The 21,778-nt window shown below is 34.6% G+C and overlaps 1 protein-coding gene across 2 annotated transcripts in view; it reads right to left on the reverse strand.

Moving 5' to 3' along the window:
• The window catches only part of LOC115222994, a 136,205-nt gene that overhangs the window by 947 nt on the left and 113,480 nt on the right, over positions 1–21,778 (reverse strand). Inside the window, exons 8-13 of one of the 2 annotated variants that reach the window (XM_036511954.1) lie at positions 18,240–18,366; positions 16,772–16,951; positions 4,066–4,159; positions 2,029–2,932; positions 911–1,645; positions 1–871 (exon numbers count right to left, since the gene is read on the reverse strand). The exon at positions 1–871 is cut by the window's left edge and continues 184 nt beyond it. In XM_036511954.1, the coding sequence (XP_036367847.1) occupies positions 1–871; positions 911–1,645; positions 2,029–2,932; positions 4,066–4,159; positions 16,772–16,951; positions 18,240–18,366 (2,911 nt within the window). Of the gene's footprint in view, positions 1,646–2,028; positions 2,933–4,065; positions 4,160–16,771; positions 16,952–18,239; positions 18,367–21,778 lie in introns of both variants that reach the window. The other variant, XM_029793416.2, reaches the window with a different exon arrangement.

Raw genomic sequence — 21,778 nt, forward strand, 5'->3', positions numbered from 1 at the left:
GAGAATGATGTTGTTGTGGTGGTGAATGTTGTGGCTTGTTACTAACACCACCACTACCACTCCCTGAAACACTACAACTGTCATCAGAGACTGAAGACAGCACTTGGTTGGAGACTATAACAGGTGCATTATTAGTCATGTTGCTGGAATAGGGGATTTTTCCATCATTTGCACTTGGGTTGCCTAATACTATAACACTTCCACACCTTGTTGCATTAGTCGACAAAGGTATGTCACCATTTATACTGCACTCTTTATTCAAATTTTCATAGCTATCCATTCGCTTTAATATTTTGTCCTTCAAGTTTGATACAGCCGCTGCGTGAACTTGGTAACGGTTGGATGAATTTTCACTAGCCATTCGTTTCTGTTCTTCAGGAGACATTGCAATATGAATATTTTGTTGACCACTCTGCGAGTACAAGTTGCCATTGGGTAAAGTAGAAAGATTAGAACGATAGCTGGAGATGCAATGGTTGGGTAAAACAGAAGTTGTAGTTGGTTCACTATGCAAACTATTCAATGTCTGGTTGCACATGCCGTTGCCTGAAGAAGGAGCAATACTAGCAGATGCATGCATATTTACAGGAATGCTGCCTGAAGATATTTGGAAAGGATGAAACAACACAAATCTGGACGAGGTTTGGCTTGTGGGGTTAGGTGCTTGCAGATGAGCAAGCAGCTGTGGATGAGCTTCACCTGCTGAAAGTTTAGACTTGCTGCCAGAATTATTATATGAGGGAGTTGGTGTAAGGTTCTCTTTCTTAATTTCATTACAGTCTGTTGTTAAATAGCCAGAGTTGCGTTGATCATTCTGTTTCAGTTTTTGAGGAAGCAATTGTGATTGTTGTTGCTGTTGCTGCTGCTGCTGTTGAGAGTTTTGGTGATGATGAGGTGACATCTGCTGCTTCTGTTGCTGCTGATGCTGTTGAGGATGATGATGTGGTTGATGTAGTTGCTGTTGTGGTGGAGGTGGTGGTGGTGGTGGCGGCGGTGGCGGTGGTGGTTGCTGTTGAACTGTGTTAGGACTAAGCCTATTAGGTGAGATTGATTGATTGTAACTGTTAATCAAATTAGGTGCAATACTGTTTGAATTGCTGCCTGTTTCTCTTATATTATTGCTTGCATTGCTGTTAGTATTGTTACTAACACTGCTGATGCTGATGCTGCCATTGCTATTGCTGCTGGTGATATTATTGTTGTTATTGCAGTTGCTTGCATTGCTCAAGGTATTGTTTGGATTATTGTTTTTGATTGTGGAATGTGGTGGATGTTTCCGGAATTTGTCAAACTTTTTATGAAATATTTCCTGTTCAGGGCATTCTGTGGTTTTTGTACTAGTTGACAAAGGGGACGTATTGAGATTGCTATTACTAATGCTGTTACTGTTGCTGTTGTTGCTATTTGGAACACTGCTGGTGGTTGACAAAGATGATAATGATTGCCGACAACCTTCAGGTGAGCCAGATTTTGTCAATTGGTAATCTGCTACTGGCTTCTGAACTTTTGTACTCATTCCACTGAGTGATTCAGGCTGATGACTAGCAGCTTCTGTAATCTGGAAATCGGGTTTTGGAATATAAGCATGAGGGGATGATCGCCGATCAAAATATGCAAACTGTTCTAGCTCTGATCGTAGGTATCTCTGTAAAGAGAAAAACAAAGGTAAAGAAATACAACTAAAATAAAACAGGGAACAGTAGGCACGAATGAAAAATATTTTACTGAAACAATTATCAATAGTATTAAATTTTCAATTTTTAAGAAGCAAAGTTTATGAGATTTTAAGATAAGTTAGTAGCAATAGGATGAGATTTTGGCAAAGTCTAGGAATTTCTCTTTTTGCATACCAAACATTTTAATCGTATTATAATTGATTTTAAAATTATAATCTTTTATGTATCAATACAATAAATAAGAATATGACACTGGAATTAGAACTTGAATCTCCAAAACACACACACACACACACAAACAATGCTTAAATAAATCTACTCAGGATAAATATTAAAAAAAAGGAACACTTGCAGGTGATTTGGTGACATCTGCTCCTGAGTGACATGTATCTTCTGTTTTCAGCAACTGATCAGTTGTCCTTGACAAGTCTGACGGATGAATGTCCACCAGCAAGGACTTCTTCCATGCATGAAGCCCATAAGAAGCTCCAACACTTCGTCGTCTCATGTCAGGGACCAAAAGATTTTGTGAGCTATCAATGGAAATACGATCCAGCTCCTGGAGGTGTTGTATATTGGTAGGTCGTGATGCCCGACCATCATGAAAGCTAAAGCAACGAGGTCGTGGGACATGGTCAATTCGTGGTGCCAAATCATCAGTGCCTGCAGAATCTGATCGTGGCCGTGAGTGTGGTGAACTCGGTGAAGAGCTATATTGGAAGTGTAAATCTCGATCTGGCATAGGACTTCCACGAGAGCTGCTTGTGTTTGAGTCGACAGTAGCAATGGATACAAAGTCTCTGTTATTCAGATACTGTTGGTGTTCCTCTGGAATGGGACTGCTGGCTGCACTATTTGATATAGAAGGGGGTTTACTGTCACCATGGATAGCAGCACGCTTCTCAAGTCTGTCACTAAGTTTGCTCACCACTTTAATTAGATTTTCACGGTCAAGAGTATAGGTCCTTCTCCGACTCACCACACTATCATCGACACGATGCAATTTTGAGCGTGGCACCGTGTCACGATCCAGTGTATGGCATCTCTGTCGTGGTTGGTCAGAAATAAAATTATACCGGGACTCATCACGAAGAAACAGACCATACGGTGTCTGCAGAAAAACTTGCGATAATTGGTTGCTATTTTTTAAAGGCTGTTTCTGTGCAGTTAATAAATTGGGTTCAACATTAGCCCTCATTGGACAACTATCCAAGGGATTTGGCGTGCACAATGAATCAGTACCACAGTTCATTTGGCTAGAAAATGAAAGAAAAAAATCAATTAACATTATAACAAAACAGTATGTATTCTAATCATAATTTGTAAGTAGACAAAACATCATTATAATTACAGATGCATTTCTAAGTACCTATTGTATTAATATGCAGAATGACAAAGAGAACAGGTCAAATGTATCTGTACCGAGTAATCCCACATTCCACTATGCTCACACAGTACTGCAGAACCATTTGATCAGCTATCTCTGACCTTGTATTTTCTCCATTCACAAGGTCTGACCAACAATTATTCATCAATGAAAACTATTTTAACAGATAGCTTACAGCTTACAAAATAACCTTTTTTTTCACACAAGCTAAGAGCAGAATATACTTCTTATAATTTATTTAGACTTAGATATATATTCTGTGATTAAATCTTCTTGACAATAATTCAGTCTTGTTGTTAATACTCATTAAGAAGTAATGAGGCTCTAGTCATATTACAAATTTTAATTTGTTGCAAAATTTGAAGCTTAGGCAGGAAATGTGGGGAGTGAGGATTCAACTGCTGCTCATTTGTTTTCTGGAGAAATAGAAATCACATTAGTATTTTAGTAACAGATTTATATATGTCATTTCCCTTTTTAAAAGACAATGGGTATGATTTGAAAGAGATTTGGTTAACATTTCTAGTAGGTCGAATAAAGACTGGCTTGTTCTGTAGTGAAGGCATGTGGCTTAGTGGTTAGGGCATTCAGCTCTCATTCGTAAGGTCATGGGTTCAATTCTTGGTGGGACATTGTGTCCTTGAGTAAGACACTATTTCACATTGCTCCAATCTACTCGGCTGGCAAAAATGAGTCGTACCTGTAATTCAAAGGACTAGCCTTGTCACATTCTGTATCACATTGAGCCCCTGAAAACTACGTTAAGGGTATCTGTGTCTGTTGAGTGCTTGGCCACTTCCATGTTAATTCTATGAGCAGGTTGTTCTATTGATTAGATCGGGTGGAACCCTTATCAGAGTGCCAGTTTCCCAGTTAGTTTCTCTAAACTGTTAATGCTAAATAGACAGATATGGTAAGTTGAGTAACAGAAGAAGGGAAAGGAATGGAAAAAACCTAGCGAGTGGGAAGGTTATATATATTCTTGCTAGCCAAATTACGTACCCGCATTCCGGCCGGACATCATCAACCTCCATATGTTGTTGTTCAGAACTAAATGTTTGTTCTTGCATGTCACAACTGTTTGACTTTTCTTCAGCTGAAATAAACAAAAATGATAATAACAGAATCAGTTGTAAATATTGTCAATAATTCAACCAAGCTAAGCTACTTCATATCTAAAGGTCAATAAAATAATTACCAATTCAGTACTGACGTTAATATATTTGCATATACCCATCCCTCAATATTGAGGTTTGTCCCTATTTGAGAAATCAATAAAAAAAAAAGGCCATCAGAGTATCATCAGTTTATCTTAATATATCAAAAGAAGTTTATAGTAATTGTAATGAACCAGATGCGAAGGTGATTATTATAATGATAATGATGAAAAAGGATGGTAGATTGGCATCAATGTTAATACTTGAGTTAACTAGCATAAATGCAGAGTTACATCACCATAAATGTTAGTATTCTCAGATCTTTATTTCAACAGTCACAAATAAATCTTAGGCAGACAAAGAAATGATCTCAGGGACAGTTTCTGCATGAAAACCAAGTGGTAACAGGCTTGGTATATAGTAAACAAAGAGATTTTGATAGATTAAAATTGCACCTATTTTCAAGAAAATTAATCAGTAGAAAATATGAAAAGAGAGGCGAAGACAACCCTAAATTATATTTGTTGATTGTCTCCCCTGCTTTCTAAACCCAACTTGATTAATAAACTTGATTCATTTGGGCACTGCATCTAGCCAAATCCTATTTTTAATAAATTTTAGTTTTAAAATATTAGGATTATTTCTCCAGCATTTTTTGTTTATTAGAATTGATTATTAGGTTAATGATACTTTCTCCTCACCACGACTGAAATTTTAATCAAATACCTTTCTAAAAGTATAATATCAAAAGTACCACTAGCCAACTTTACTACTAATTGATGCCACGAATGACAAAGCCAAACTTTGCCGAGTCCGAATTAGACAAAAGAAATTAAGTCATGAAACTGTTTCTATATTTCCCAAATGTTTACAATAAATTATTTTATTTCAATGATACCAAGCGTGTAAATCTTATACAGGGTTTCATGTCAGCAAACATGTTTTACAAATGACTTTTTTTTTCTTTCAATTACATACAAATAGTAATAGATATTTCTTTATAAATCCTTTCATTTAATTTAGTTATTTTATGAGAGTTAGAAATGTAAAAATAAGAATATCGTTAGCCGGAAGGGAAGTTATAAAATATTATCCTGAGTTGCCTCCCATACAAATACAAGGAATATAAATGAAATAGACGTGGAAGGAGAATTATGATGAATTACAGGTCAAAATCTGAGATACTATAAATTGTCTGCCGCATATATACAATATAACAATAGGTAGTCTGATTACTCATATGCCATTGTGCACAAAGTTACCGATTAACATTACTGTGTGCAAATAAGGTGTAATAATGTTACATATCCTTCAACCTTTTTTCATTTACAGGAAAAAAAGTACTTGCACAATATATACAACACTATGACTGGGTATTGGAACAGCTGCTCAACCACTCAAATGTGGAAGCGATATATCTCGACTTTGCAAAGGCCTATGTTAAAGTCGATCATGGAATGATATGTTACAAACTGCGTGATTTCATTATAGTTAGACAATTGGGAGAATGGCTTCATGACTTTCTGAAGGATAGAAGTCAGGTGGTAGTAGCCAATGGGGCCACCTCCAATGACACGCAAATAGTGAGCGGTGTTCCGCAAGGCATTGTTTGGGACCACTACTGTTCATAATGGCCCTCTCAGACATGCCCTCAACCACAGAGAGCCACGATCACAGGTTATGCAGATAATACAAAAGTCTCACAGATAATACAGAACTCTGAAGACACTATGCACCTGCAATGTGAGCTGAATGAAATATACAAGTGGACTGAAAAGAATAACATGCAGTTTAATGCTGAAAAGTTTCAAGCCTTGTGCTATCAGCATGCAAAACTAAAGGCAATATCCATTCAATACACTGGACCTGGAGGGATTGCAATCCCAGAAGCACAGTCAGTGCGAGACCTGGGTATTTACATGAGTATTTACATGTGCATGTTGCTAAATTGGCAATGAAATGCAGGCGGCTGACGGATGGATTCTTAGAACTTTGAAAACAAGAAATCAGGAAACCATGATGGTTCTCTGGAGGACACTTGTCCTAAGCCACTTTGACTATTGCTCTCCGCTATGGTCACCAACCAGTGTCAAATTAATCTACGAAGATGATAGCCTCTATGCAGCATATAAGCTACTGGGAAAGACTCAAGAGATTAAAACTCTATTCCTTAGGGCGTAGGCGAGAAAGATATGCAATAATAAACATCTGGAAGATCATGTCAAGACTTATCCCAAGCTTTGGCATCGAGAGTTGCACAAATACTAGAACTGGGCACCACTGCATAGCGCCAAGGTCTCCAAATTTGCCATCAATATATAGGACAAGATACTGCAATAGCTTGGGCTTCAAAGGTCAACAGCTCTTCAATATCCTCCTGAAGGTGTCTTCAAAATAAAGATGGATCTTTTACTGTCAAGTGTCCCAGATGAGCCAACTTAGCGGCAGGAGGTGCAGATGAGGGCAGCGGCATCAATCACCCTCATGCACCAAATGACAATTCCTAAAATGTATTTTTTAAGTAAAATTATGTAGCAACACCAAATGACGGTGCCCCAGCATGGCCACAGCTCATGAACAGAAACTAGACATAAAAAAGCATATATATATATATATATATATATATATATATATATATATATATAAATTAAATTAGAGATAAAACCACTGTTAGGCAAATCAAACAGTGAAAAACATAAACCAAAACATAAAAATAAATATAATTAATAAAATATACAAAAAATATAAAATTTAAAATTAAATTATTTAAATTTATATTATAAATTTTTATATTTTTTATATTTTTTAAATTTTAAATTTATAAATTTTTAAATTTATAAATTTTTAAACTTTTAATTTTTTGATATTTATATTTATTTATTTAGTTTTTTTTTATCTAACTATCAAAAAGGTATTAAAAAGTTTAATATATAATAAGTAAAACCACTACGTACATTTCATGGCCATAACCCAATTCGAATTACAATAATTTAAATTCTATTAAAAATTCGAATAATAATCATAGTCAATCTTCAGGTTAAAGATAATAGTTAAATAAATAAGCAAATACATTATAAAAAACTCTATTATCAAATTAGAAACTTTAACGATTAGGATTATGTTATACAATCCAATTATAATGTTAGATATTAATTTTTAAGTTAAAAATAGATAGAAAATGTATTTATCTATTAAGATATAAAATGGCTATAAAAACCTAATAAACTCAAGAATAACCTAATCTCAGTTATAGTCAATATCTAATTACCAAATTATTTAACAAAAAAATAATCACTATTCATATTTTTAAATTTAAGTTCAAATCTAATAATTATAAAATATTTAAGAATAATAACTAAATTATTATCAATAAATATAATAATTTAGATCTAAAATTTTCTCTATCAATAAATATATATACGTATAATTATTAGATTTGAACTTAAATTTTAAAATAATTGGATTCTATGACATAATCCTAAGTTTCTAATTTGATAATAGAGTTTTTATAAGAAAAATTATTTTATTTATTTCTGGGTTATGGCCATGAAACGTATGTAGTGGTTTTACTTATTATATTATATTAAACATTTTAATACCTTTTTGATAGTTATATAAAAAATAAATAAATAAATAAATAAATACAAATATTAAAATATTAAAAATTTACAAGTTTAAAAATTTATAAATATAAAATATAAAAAAATATAAAAATTTATAAATATAAAATATAAAAAAATATAAAAATTTATAAATATAAATTAAAAAATTTTAAATTTAAATAATTTAATTTTAAATTTTATATTTTATACTTTTTGTATATTATATTAATTATATTAATTTTTATGTTTTGGTTATGTTTTTCACTGTTTGATTTGCCTAATAGTGATTTTATTTCTAATTTTATATTTATTCTGTGAAATTTGATTTAATCCTAAATCTAATTTTTCCTTGTAAGTTTGGATTTACTCCCTAATATTATATATATATATATAATCCTTAATCCTTAAAAATGTTTCAGCCCGAAGGCTGCGGCCATGCTGGGGCACCACCGTTGAATGAGCTACACTAGTATGTGAATCCACCTCTGATACGTATCACCTGGTCGACAAGGGAGTTCGATGCCGCTGCCCGCATCTGTGTCTCCTGCCGAGAGGTAGGTTCATCTGGGACCCCCGACAAGAAGAGATCCAGTTTAGTTTTAAAGGAACCCACATCCACACCATGCAAGTCTCTTAGGCATTTAGGGAGGATGTTGAAGAGCTGCGGTCCTCTGAAACCCAAGCTGTTGCAGTATCTGGTCCTATATTTTGATGGTGATGTTGGATCTTTGGCACCATGCAGTGGCGCCCCGTTCTGCGGTTGAGGTAACTTTGAATGAAAAAGTTTGGGACAAGTCCCTCCAGGATTTTCCAGATGTATATCACTGCATATCTCTCCCACCTTCACTCTAGGGAGAATAGTTTTAATACTTTCAGTCTTTCCCAGTAGCTGATATGTTGCATTGAGACGATCTTCTTAGTGTAGCTTCTTTGAATTGTTTCGAGTTCTGCTGTTAGCTTTATATTGTGTGGTGACCATAGATGGGAGCAGTAGTCCAAGCGGCTGAAGACGAAAGTTTCCCAAAGGACTATCAGTGTCTCCTTCTCTCTTGTTCTGAAAGTTTGAAGAATCTATCCAGCTAGCTGTCTGCATTTTATCACCAAATTAGTAATATGCACTTGGAAAGAGGCATCATTGCTCATGTCAATGCCCAGTTCAAGCACCGATTTTGACTCAGGAATTACAATTCTTCCCGGGCCAGTGTATCCAGTCTGCATGTCGTTTACCTTTGTGTGCCAGTAGCGCAGGGCCTGGAACTTACTTGCATTAAACTGCATGTTGTTGTCTTCAGCCCACCTGTAAATTGTATCTAACTCCTGTTGCAGATGTGCAATATTTCCAGGGTTTTGTATTGCTAGCAAGGGCCACTATGAACAGCAGTGGCCCCAAGACAGTGCCCTGTGGAACACCGCTTGTTATTTGTGTATATGTACACACACACACACACACACACACATTATATATGCACACATACATACATATATATATATATATATTAACAGAATGAGATAAAAATCCAAGGCTGTGAAACATTTCAGAACATCTATAAAGGTCTTACAGCTGTTTCCCTTTTTCCTTTTGTTTTTGTTTTGTTTGTTTATTGTCACCAACATAGAAGATCAGGAAATGCCGGGATTTTAACATTTGGGCAATATTTAATGGATTATCACTCAAATTATTAAGTAACATATTTGATGCCAATTAGGTTTTAGTGTTGCCTACATACCTACTCTCATAGTGAAGTCACTAGTGTTACTGTTTGTATATTATACTTTACACAAACTTAAAAATTTTAAATATTTGACCCAACCCTAAAATTGTTTTGGTCTTAGTATTAGAAAAACTTACACAAACAATACTGTGCTGCTTGTTATTGTTTTTTGGCTCTGACTGAGCAGACCCACAATAGAAGCTACTTCAGCCATGACCATCCTGTTTTTTTTTTGTTTTTTTTCTTAAGACTCTAGGGTATGATTTGCAGAGCATATGGTAGCTATTTCTGCACAGAAACTTGCTTCAGTTGATTGCTTAAGTAGTTAATTGCAGAAGCAACTGTTCAAATTTTATTTCACTAGTGTCATATTTCTGACCATATTTACTTTAAGTTCATCCTGCAGTTTTAAACTTAAATTGTGTGATTTCCTAATCTGGAAAAGATAGGTAGATATAAGAAGGAGATTTTGCTACAGATCTTTTTAATTGTTTGTACAATTATGTTAGGCATTGATAAGTGTATATCCCAACTAGTTTTTGAACACTGAATTGCAATAGGAGTCCACCAGAATAAAATAGTAATCAAAAGGTTTCATAGATAAAAAAAAAAATGGTTGAGAACTCATGAGTTAAATGAACCTTCCTCTATTCCTTCTGTTAGTCTCTCCTTGGAGGCCCTGGAAACTATCATGGGTCCTGCCCTTCCCTCCCCATGAGATATGATAAAAATACTTCATTCCACTCATACTTTTCACAATCCATCACCTAATCCACCCACACCCACATAATGTCAAAATGTCATTCGGTATCTATATACCCTCCCATATGACCCTCTGAAAGTATTGCAGGAACATTCTTCTTTATATATCTATCTATCTATCTACTATATATATCTAGTTCTCATGTGAAAGTAATTAGACCCACTTTGCACCATCACCATTATATCTGGTCCCTCCTATGCTAAACTCCTCCTATACTAAACTCCTCCTTCTTCCAAGGTGTAGATAAAGGAAGAATATAGAATATCTCTCTCTCTCTCTCTCTCTCTCTCTCTCTCTCTCTCTCTCTCTCCCTTTCCAGCATCAACAGATAAATAGATGAAGGTATGCAAAGGGGAAGGAAGAAAAGAAGAGGTTACCTACAAGTAGCACCCACCAGCACCCAGCCATTAAAATACTCTATTTACTTCTTTTTCCTCCTCAGTAAGTGGTAAACAAGAATGAGGTTAGCAGGTCACTTGACCTATTTTGTTGGAAGTAACTTAGTTACAATTTATGACTGGTAAACACACACATACAGACACAGTGGCATGCACAATTGAAATACAGTTATGCCTTACAGATATATACACACACACATACACAAGTGATCAATAAGTACTCTCTCACTCTCTCTATCACACACATGCATACAAGGTGTGTGTGTGTATCTTTTCTCTTAATATAGCATAGTGAAAGAACTATCCATTACACACTCCACTTAAAGCTAATGACAATTGTAAGGATTAATTATATGCAGAGAAAAATACTATTGTCCTTTTCTTTCCTCTTCTGTGACTTAGTCAAAAACAATTTTTTTTTTCTCTTGTCTGAGCAGTCAGAGAGGTCCTGTTGCCTGACTTCATAATTGTAGGTCATGAGTTCAATATATAAGTATGTTTGTAGCGTGGGTAGGAAGGAGAGGCAGATTTTGTTTGTCTCAAAAAATAAAGTAGAACTTAACAGGGTGACTAGGTGACCTCTCTCAATCACCAACAGTCAATGGTATGTGTGCGTGGATGTATGTAAAGTGTACACACACATATATATACACAGAAGTTCATTAGTTATATTTATAAATACATACATATATATATATATATATATATATATATATATATATATATATATATATATATATATGTACATGTATGTGTATGAATATATATATATATATATGTGTGTGTGTGTGTGTGTCCGCCTTTAGTCAAGCAAATTGACCCCAGGACTTATTCTTTGTAAGCCTATCAGTCTCTTTTGTCGAACTGCTAAGTTACAGGGATGTAAACACACCAGCATCGGTTGTCAAGTGAATTTGAGGGGACAAACACAGGCATAAACGTATGTTTGTGTATGCATCATCATCATAATTTAACATCTCTCTTCATTGATGCTTGGGTTGGACTGTGTATGTATATATAAAACTAATGAAATCTTCTGCCTGACTAGCTTTCAAATTGAGGATCCTTAAAATCCCAAAAATACATGCTGTGATTCAGTGCGGGGTCATACCCCAAAGTTTAAAAAAGAAAGAAAAAACATCAACACTTCTTCAGAGTAGCCCCCCACCCCCACCCAAACACGCATGCATACACATTTTTTTTTTCTTTATGAATGACACACAACTATTTTCAAATTATCTTAATCTATTTCCCTGACACTATTTTAGTGGGTTTTTCATCCCTCTATTACCTGATTGAGAGCAACTATATTGTGTTCATATGAGCTTGAACTTTCATTGCCTGTACTTTACTTTTCAGGTTTTTTTGTTTTTGTTTCTTTTTTTCTTTTTTTTCACCCAAACATAACCTTTTACCTAATTTATGTATTTAGAAGTGGTGGGATTATAACAGCTTTTATTTGGTTAGTTCTTTAGAGTTTAACCTAATTTCATGAAACACCTACATTCTCAAATGTGTATATACACATACATAGCGCTATTAATTCTCCTGTAAATATAGGTTAGTAAAAGTAAATTCAATTTCATTGAATTTCTCAGATTTTATTGCTAGAATATTTTCAATATTTGTACATTTGAAGGTGAATTCGCTGGTGTAAAGGTAACACACTTAGTAGCTTTAACAAAGGGACGTGGGATCGATTCCCACACGGATGACAAAGCTTTCTTTTTAATGGGGGAAGGAGTGGCTGTGTGGTAAGTAGCTTGCTTACCAACCACATGGTTCCGGGTTCAGTCCCACTGCGTGGCACCTTGGGCAAGTGTCTTCTACTATAGCCTCGGGCCGACCAAAGCCTTGTGAGTGGATTTGGTAGATGGAAACTGAAAGAAGCCTGTCATATTTATGTATATATGTTTGTGTGTGTGTGTGTGTTTGTCTCTCCAACATCGCTTGACAACAAATGCTGGTGTGTTTACGTCCCCATAACCTAGCAGTTCAGCAAGAGAGACCGATAGAATAAGTACTAGACTTACAAAGAATAAGTCCTGGGGTCGATTTGCTTGACTAAAGGTGGTGCTCCAGCATGGCCGTAGTCAAAATGACTGAAACAAGTAAAAGAGGGAACTTGCATATGCTAACAAGAAAGGGAGGAGGCCATCAATTTTCCCACAAATATTAGCCCTTTAGTATTCAGGTTACACTGTCAAATTTAATGCTTATTTATTCACATTGTTTTGAATTAATCATGCATTATGTTGTAGTTTCAAGATTTCGATTAAGTGATTGCTTATCATTAGGATACTATTGTGGGGTACGTGTGAGAGGTGAGATCTAGCCATGTTGAACATAAAACAGGTAGAATATTTCACTCTGATACGGATGGTTTCAATGCTAAAGGGTTAAATAGTTAACCATATATTTACTCGGTTATTAGTCATACCTTTTAAACATTCAGTTAAAACATGGCATTAGTGTAATGACCATAACTATAACCACCATTGCTGTTAACATCAGGAGATATAGATTCCTTAAACTGAAGAAAACCAAATGAAATATAGAATGTAGAGTGGTTTTTGGTCCAAGAGTTGAACTTATTTAGTTCATCTAAATAGAAATTAAACTAGTATCTAAGAGACAATGAACTGACTACATTAAAACTATACGAAAGACTAACTGGCTTAGCATAATGCAGAAATCAATATCAGTGACCATGTTCAATAATGTCATCTCCGCGCAGCTCCTTAAATATTTGTGGAACTAAAAGTTTATTACGTAGATTTTGTAAATATGCATTATGCCCCTAATCCAGAGGATAATAGGAAGAACATGAATGGTTAACTGTAATGACAAAGGTAGAAATTGAGATCAGATTATGCTTTGGCTAGATTTCACATTACATTTCATGCAGTGTCTTCACTTCAAAGGTTTTAATCAATCCTATCTACTTCAGGAATTGTTTCAGTCTTGTATTTATTTTATTGATTGATATTTACCAAATCACTAAGTTATGTATTTTGACAATTATAAATGCACCGGCACACACACATACATACACACACCACTTGACATTTTGTGTTGGCTTTTCTTCCTATAACCTAGTGGTTCAGTAAAAAGTGAACTAATAGAATAAATACCTAACTTATAATAAGTACTGGGATCAGTTTGATCACTAAACCCATCAAGGTTGTGCCCCAGTATGGCCGCAGTCCAATAACTGAAGGAATAAAATACACATACACACACATATAGCAGCCTTTTTCACAGTTTCCATCTACCAAATTCTACTTATAAGATATTGATTAACCCAAAGCTACAACAGAAGGCAATTGCCTAAGGTCCACTCAGGAGCCATGTAATTGTAAAGCCATACTTATGCTTTTGCTGTTGTTTTTTTCAGGGCTATTTATGGGTTAAAGACAGGGCAGCATGTATGAACCTTTTCAGAGTCTCTGAGACTAGTGTGAGAAAGAACAAAGCTTATCCTCACACAAGAGACCTAGTTGTAATACTTTTAACAGCATGGATTCCCACAAAATACACTCAAAGGATCAGACAGTAGTGTTAAACTAGAAACTGTGCACTTGAATATTTAATAACAATGTGATAACCTTGCTGTTCAAAATGGTTTTAACTAAAAACCAAAATTATATTGCACACTCAGCTAGCTAATGTAGACTATAATTGATTTATTTTACTTGTTTTACTTTGTGTCACATTTGCTATGTATTTTATATACTGGGCAACTCTCAAGGTACTCTCACATTCAAGACTTTAAAACATTGTTTTAATGTGTGTAAAAGTAGGCACCATGTTATTAGACATGGTGTTAGTGGTGGTAGTTGGGGGAAGCCTAGCAAGAACAATAAAACTGAACAGAAAGACTAGAGGTCCAGGGTAGTGGTTGTGGGGTTCAGTGAATAACAGTAAAAGAAATGAAGAAATGATAAAACTAAGAGAACAAAAAAATTGAAAAATAAATATAAAAAGAAAAACCAAGTTCATATGTAAAAGCAAGAAGGAGAGTGGAAGAGGATGGGGAACAAGATTCTAAATTCCTTCAAGAGGAAATAGCAAAAATAACTCTGGTATGCTTTGTTTCATTCTAGAAAAAAGAAATACAATACCCACTTCATACAAACAAACAAGTAAACTTAATTTCTCCATCCATTCAGCTTTTCTTTCTTCATGAACCAGAATCCACCCAAAAAAAGCTACTTACTCAAACACAATTGTAAAACAATTCCCAAATGTTGATCTTAGTGGGTGTGTGGATAAGCAAACATCTCTCTCTCTCTCTCTCTCTCACTCTCTCTCTCTCTCCCTTTCTCTCTCTCTCTCTCTCTCTCTCCCTTTCTCTTTCTCCCTCTATCTGTCTGTCTATCTTACACAGTGACACAAAATATTCTTAATATGGCTATCAACTAAAGGGAACCAAATTATCAATCATTTGTTCTAACACCAGTATAAAAGTTGAGTTTGAGATTAAATAGGCTTCCTTCTTGCATGTCTAGAACAAAAGCATCTCTAATTTACAGCATCATAAACAATTTGAAAAGGGATACACATGTAAAAGTTTGTAGATGAAAGAAAGAGGAAATATTTGAAGTTTCTAATTCGTCAACACATAAGCATTCTCACACATTCAGCTAGGCATTATGGGCCTAATTCCCATGCTATAAATAGAACAAGACAGAGAGGTCACCAATCAACAGATGAAGCTGAAACATGAAACTAGACTAGTAACTCTCTCTGTTTTAGTTTTGAACACACACACACATAATGGAGACTAGTCTGAGAAACAAAGGTAGTCTCCATAGTGTTATTTTAGAACTGTCAGCGATTTAAAAAAAATAAGGAAAGCTGAATAAGTTAATACTGTCCAGAAATGTAGCAAAATGAGACCAGAAAAAAATGACAAACACAGAAAGTTCTAGAAAACGATGGTTTTTGAGAACATCATCTTGGTAGACATAACATAGATATAAAGGTAAGGGGCGTTTTTGATGGACCTTGTCAAATAGGTTTAGATGAACAACCAGTCATATCCATAACAAAAAAGACACTTTAAGCAGATGGATGTGGCTGCACATATGAAACTGGAATATTGACTGTTTTCTATTTCATGTTGACATGTACCTACTATTTCACATAGAAATGGAACAGAAAAGTTATCACATTCATAGCTATCCCAGTGACATTACTTTGTTTTATTGTTCTGATACAGATATTTAAGCTGGTCCCCTAATTTGGATATTAGAATGAATTGAGAAATCAACATTATGCATTGAGAGCTCCAATACTGCACTATATTTCAGCAGAACTATATATATACACACACAGTCACAAATACAAGGCAGTATTTTCCTATAACTAGATATGTTTTTCGTGGAAGACAGGAAATGAACAACATGATACATATAACATGTCATGTTGTTCATTTACAAGTATTACACACTACTAAGTCAAGGAAACACAAATACACACACACATACAGACAGCTATAGATATGTGTATATACAATGGGCTTCTTTCAGTTTTTGTCTACTAAATCCACTCACAAACTTTAGTTGATCCAGTGCTATAAGTAGAAGATATTTGCCCAAGGTACCATACTGAGGGTTGACCCTGCAACCACATGGCAGGGAAATTAAATCTCCTTCAAATCACAACCTACCATCTAAGAAAAATGGTTGCAGTGGATAATGTAGTCCATTACATAATATAGAATTCTACCACACTTGAAAAAAGAAGGCAATGTCATAGCAGAAATGGCTTTTATCATAGGTCTACTTGATCAGAGATGACTTGAGGGTAAACAACAACAACAGTAAAGTGTATCTTTCCATGGTCGCTACAAATAGTTAGGTGAACCAAGCCAGGGAAATTCTGTGAGGGACTTGATGAAGTGTTAGTGATAACATACAAGTAAGAACTAGTGTAGAGACGTCATATTCCTGTAAGAATTTGAGTGCTGTGGTAATGATCATTCTGTTGAATGCATATCATCAATTCTTAATCTTAGAGTAAAAAGTAAAAAAGTTTGACATTTAAATGAAAACAATCTTATGCAACTTACATATGACTAATTTTTCAGAGTGTAATGTATTTATAGTTCTCAAGTCTGTTGTTTTCATCATCAGTTGACTAAAAAACGTGGGGTCATCAGAGTGGTTGTGCTTGACAAGGGTTTCGAGGGATTTCAGCAAAATATCTTGAATCTTTTTAATTTGTTCTTCATTTCTCAAGCCTGGACGGTCTGCAAATGAAGAAATAATAGATATGAAATTACACCACACATACAAACAAAAACCATTAGAGAGGGAAACGAGGACTGAAGTAAAGTGTGCTCAAAAACTAATTGTGAACCAATTAGTAAAACTATTTATTGCTGACATATTAGCCTCAACTTTACTTCTATGCGTGTTTCATTTTGGGGAGACTTCTAAGTGATAGCTTGATTATTGATAAATAATAGTAAAATCTTCCTTGTATTAAACTCCGCTGTCTTAAAGAAGGCATCACTGGATAACATATTACAGTTACCCCTAAAGAAATGCATGGTCATAGATTTAATGCTTTTAATTTTAAGATCACCTAATTAAGTTTGCCTTCTTACTGTGTTTTTTGTGTAAATGTAGAATAAGCTTCAAGACTACCTCACATCAGTTACGCTAAATGCTAATTTTTCAAAAGACCAAGTTCCAGTAAAGGCACCCAAGATTCAGATAGTGATGTTAAACTAAGCAATGGATTAAGTCTACAAATCAAGAACAAGAATGATTTACTAAATTTCATTAAAAATGCTTTGGTCAAACCTAAGACTAAAGCACTTCTCTAATGATGTGCCATACAGTGGAATTGCCTATATCTATATTTATATAGAAATATAAGAACACAGAGATGAAATAATGTATGAATGAAGTAATTTCTGTCATAAATCATGAGTTTACATCCATTGCATGCATGCAAATATCTGAGTTTAAAAATTTAATTCTTTTCAGTTGCAGATTATTATTGACTTGTATCATATGTATACTCTGCATTAGCTATGGTAGCACCTATATTAAAACAGCAATACTGAAGTGAACAACCTCTTTGATGCTGGTGGCATGATAAAATATGCTAATGACTTGTTATAAAGTGGATGGCAAAAGGAAGAGCATCCAGCTATAAAAACCATGCTAGACAGAAAAAATGTGGGCTTTGCAAATCATGGTGCTGTCTGTCTAAGAAAAGATTAACCTTGAATAGAAGCTTGTATAGGTAAACTTATAAGGTAAAGAAGGTTCTTTAAACAACTTATAGACAACCAGCACCAGTAGCATGATAAAGTACACCCAGACCTTAGGTGAGGCAGTGCGGCCAACCTATGTCAGCATAGAAAATGGATATAAAATAATGATGATGATGACAGTGGATGCATGTATGTTCTATGAATAGAAACCAGTTTTTAAAACAATCTTTATTATTTTAGTTATGTTAGGTAAATATAAGATAGTGGATAAAAGAGCTCAGTAAACCATATTATAGAACTGAGTACATACCATGTGAAAAAAGCACAACAGCAGAGAACAAGGCCAATTCATTTTCACTCAAGTTAAGCTTATTAAAATGGTTAGCAAAATCAAACATGGAATCCAAGAGAAAACCACGTGTACCACAGCCGTTCATCTGGAAAAAAAGAAAAAGACAAAACAAAATTGTAATATGATAAAATTTACAAATATGAAAAATGTCTTAGAAACATTGAAACTGTTTTAACTGTTTGTTTTAAAAATATCTAATTACATTCATTCAGTCATGGTGAATTAACAGAATAACTAGAGTTATGGAAAAAATGCCATGTAGTATTCAATTCTGCCCCACTTATGATCCAAGTTCAAATCCTGTATAGGTCAATTCTGATTTTCATTCTTCTTGTGCCAATAAGATAAAATATCAATCAACTACTGGAAATGCTTTTGTAGTCCTAAAATGTATCATAGATTTAAATAGAACTATAAGCATAATTGAAAAAAAAAACACAGCACAGCTGAAATTATTGCTCAGACAACTAACTATTAGCACTATAATCAAAATATAAGGAAGACTCGACAAAAAAGCTTGATTTGCTAGAAATAACAAAATCCCCCCCCCCTCAAATCACACCCTACTATCACAAAAAGAAAGGAACAACACAGACATTATTATCATAGACATACAAAATAGTTGCAGCTGAAACACTTGATCATACATCCGCTTGATCTGGATTGACCTAAAGCTAAACAATAAAACAAAAACTTCAGCAAGAAAGGGAGAGATACGGATTTAACAAAACCCAGCATAGATGGTAAATTTTGTTTTAAAATTTCAACCCAATTAACTTTGAGAGTCACATGGAGTTGAGTCAAGAGGCCTTTGCTGTGCCTTACTACCTAAAGCTAAAAATTGTGTCATATCCTGCACTTGACTGCCAGTTGCCTTATTCATAATACTATAAATAAATACAATAGATGGATACGATTTACTTTTGCAAGTAGTAGCACACTATAGTATTAATAGTGTTGTTTAGTACCAGATCATCTCTGACTGAAGGCATTCTAGCCATAATCACACAATTTTTTTTATATTTATGAAGCTACATTATCAAATGCATTTTTTTTTCATTTTCTTTTTAAGACAGCTGGGGGTAAGGCAAAGGAATTTGGCTGTTGTTTACAGCAGGCTGAATGACCACATGAGCTCTACCTATTGCAAGAGTTATATCAGCTTGTAAGACTGGGCTCGAATTCTCCACTTCAGTCCCACTTAGTGAGGGATAGGCTTTACCACTTTGATTTCTCTTTCACATGCACAATATAATGGTCACACATTTATTGATATTCCAAAGACTTATCATCATCATCATTTAATGTCTGCTTTCCATACTGGTATGGGTTTGACAAGGGCTGGCTAGGAAGAAGACTACACCAGGCTTCACTCTGTTTTGGCAGGGGTTTTATGGCTCGATACCTCCCTATCACCAACCACCTTATTTTTCTTTATGTAGAAAGGATATGAAGAGGCTTCAACATTTTCATGAAAATAACTGCATTAGTAGATGTTGAACACACACCTAAACATATGCTACATGTAAAAATGATTTTTGTAAATGCATGACCTCAGATTTACAGAGAAGAGATAATGTCTCCATAATATTTTCAAGAATAATAGCAATGCAAATACTATCAAAACCTTTATGATCAGGAATTGAAACTAAGAAATAGCAGAGAGCATATACTGAAATGAGGCTACCCACAGTGAAAATGTATGTCACAAGCTAATTATCAGCTTTCTTTAATCTTAATTCTAATCCTAACTGATAACAAATTGCATGCATGGAACATTGGCAAAAATCTAAGAAATCAGTGATGATTTATATCAATAATTAATCTATATAAATAGTTAAGTTGAATAAATTGGTTTATCATCTAAAAGCAGAAAAACCTAACATTTCAGAGAGTACCCTTAATAAAAATGGTACCTTATGATTTGCATGAGAGGTGATGATTAATCAACCCTACATAGTTCACAATGTTGGCTGCTTTTATTTTTTATCTTTTACTTGTTTCAGTCAGACTGCAGCCATTTGAGGCACTGCTTTGAAGGGTTTTACTCAGTACTTATTATTTTAGGGGGATGGGGCATGTATTTATTTTATCAGCCTCTTATGCCAAACTACAGAGACATAAACAAACCAATAATGGTTGTCATGCAGTGGTTAGAGGACAAACACAAAGACACACACATACACAACAGGCTTTTTTTCAGTTGTCATCTACCAAATCTATTCACAATACTTTGGTCAGCCTGTGGCTATAGTAGAAGACACTTAAGCTGCTAAGTAATGGAACTGAACCCCAAAAAACCATGTCTGTGCTTCAGTTAATTATTCTAATATTCTATTATCAAAGAGATTAGATTTTTTTTATTATCGGTCTAAGTATTTTAATTTCATTATATACTTGGCCATATCTGCATTGTTAAACTGGACAGGTGTCTTCTACTATAACCTCAGGCCAACCAATGCCTTGTGAGTGGATTTGGTAGACGGAAACTGAAAGAAGCCTGTCGTATGTATATATATATATATATATATATATGTGTGTGTGTGTGTGTGTATGTATATATTTGTGTGTTTGTCCCTCCACTATCGCTTGATAACCGATCTTGGTCTGTTTACATCCCCATAACTTAGCAAAAGTGACTGATAGAACAAGTGCCAGGCTTACAAAGAATAAGTCCGGGGGACGATTTCTTCAACTAAAAGGCTGTGCTCCAGCATGGCCACAGTCAAAATGACCGAAAAGAGTAATGGATAATTTCACTAAGTAAGGGAAATGTATGTGCCAAGCAAACATGAAATATAATGACTAGAAAAACTAAGTTAACTTTCTAGTCAATTATGTCCACAGACTATTTTTGATTTCCATTTATAGATATTTACTGAATGAAGAATATAAATAAACATCACACAATCTAAAGTTGTTCACTCTTTCTATCACATCTTGCATCATAAGTAAAAACAAAATCAATACATACCTGCATACACACGCACATATACACACATTAATTTCTAATATAGATAGTAGACCTCAAATTTTGAGGCATTTGTATAGTTGATTATTTTATATTATCTACATTGTGAAAGGCAAAGTCAACTATGGTAAGAGCCCTACTTCTCCTACCAAGTTACTGCCCTTTATTTAAATGTATTGGGTTGGCCAGTATGTTTGTTCAGTTTTTATCAACACTAAACTTCAAACATTCTAATAAATAGCTAACTTCAGTCTGTCCCTTGTACAAGTATTAGATACTTAATACTACAAAGTAGTTCAACACAAATTTGCGACAGGGCAAGCTGTATTCTATCTGCTAGGGATTGCCTTGAAGATGAAAAGCAAAAAAATGGTCATTATCAACATGGCATGCTTTTCTATTTTTAAAAAAGCAAGAGAGCAGCAGAAACCTGCAGAAGGATAGTCACTGTGATGGACAATATGAAGCAAAAAATGATGATGGGGGAACCACAACAAACAACCTCCAAAGCAGAAATTCAGCTGAA

This window comes from Octopus sinensis, linkage group LG21, assembly GCF_006345805.1.
Source record: "Octopus sinensis linkage group LG21, ASM634580v1, whole genome shotgun sequence".
Lineage (NCBI taxonomy): Eukaryota > Metazoa > Mollusca > Cephalopoda > Octopoda > Octopodidae > Octopus > Octopus sinensis.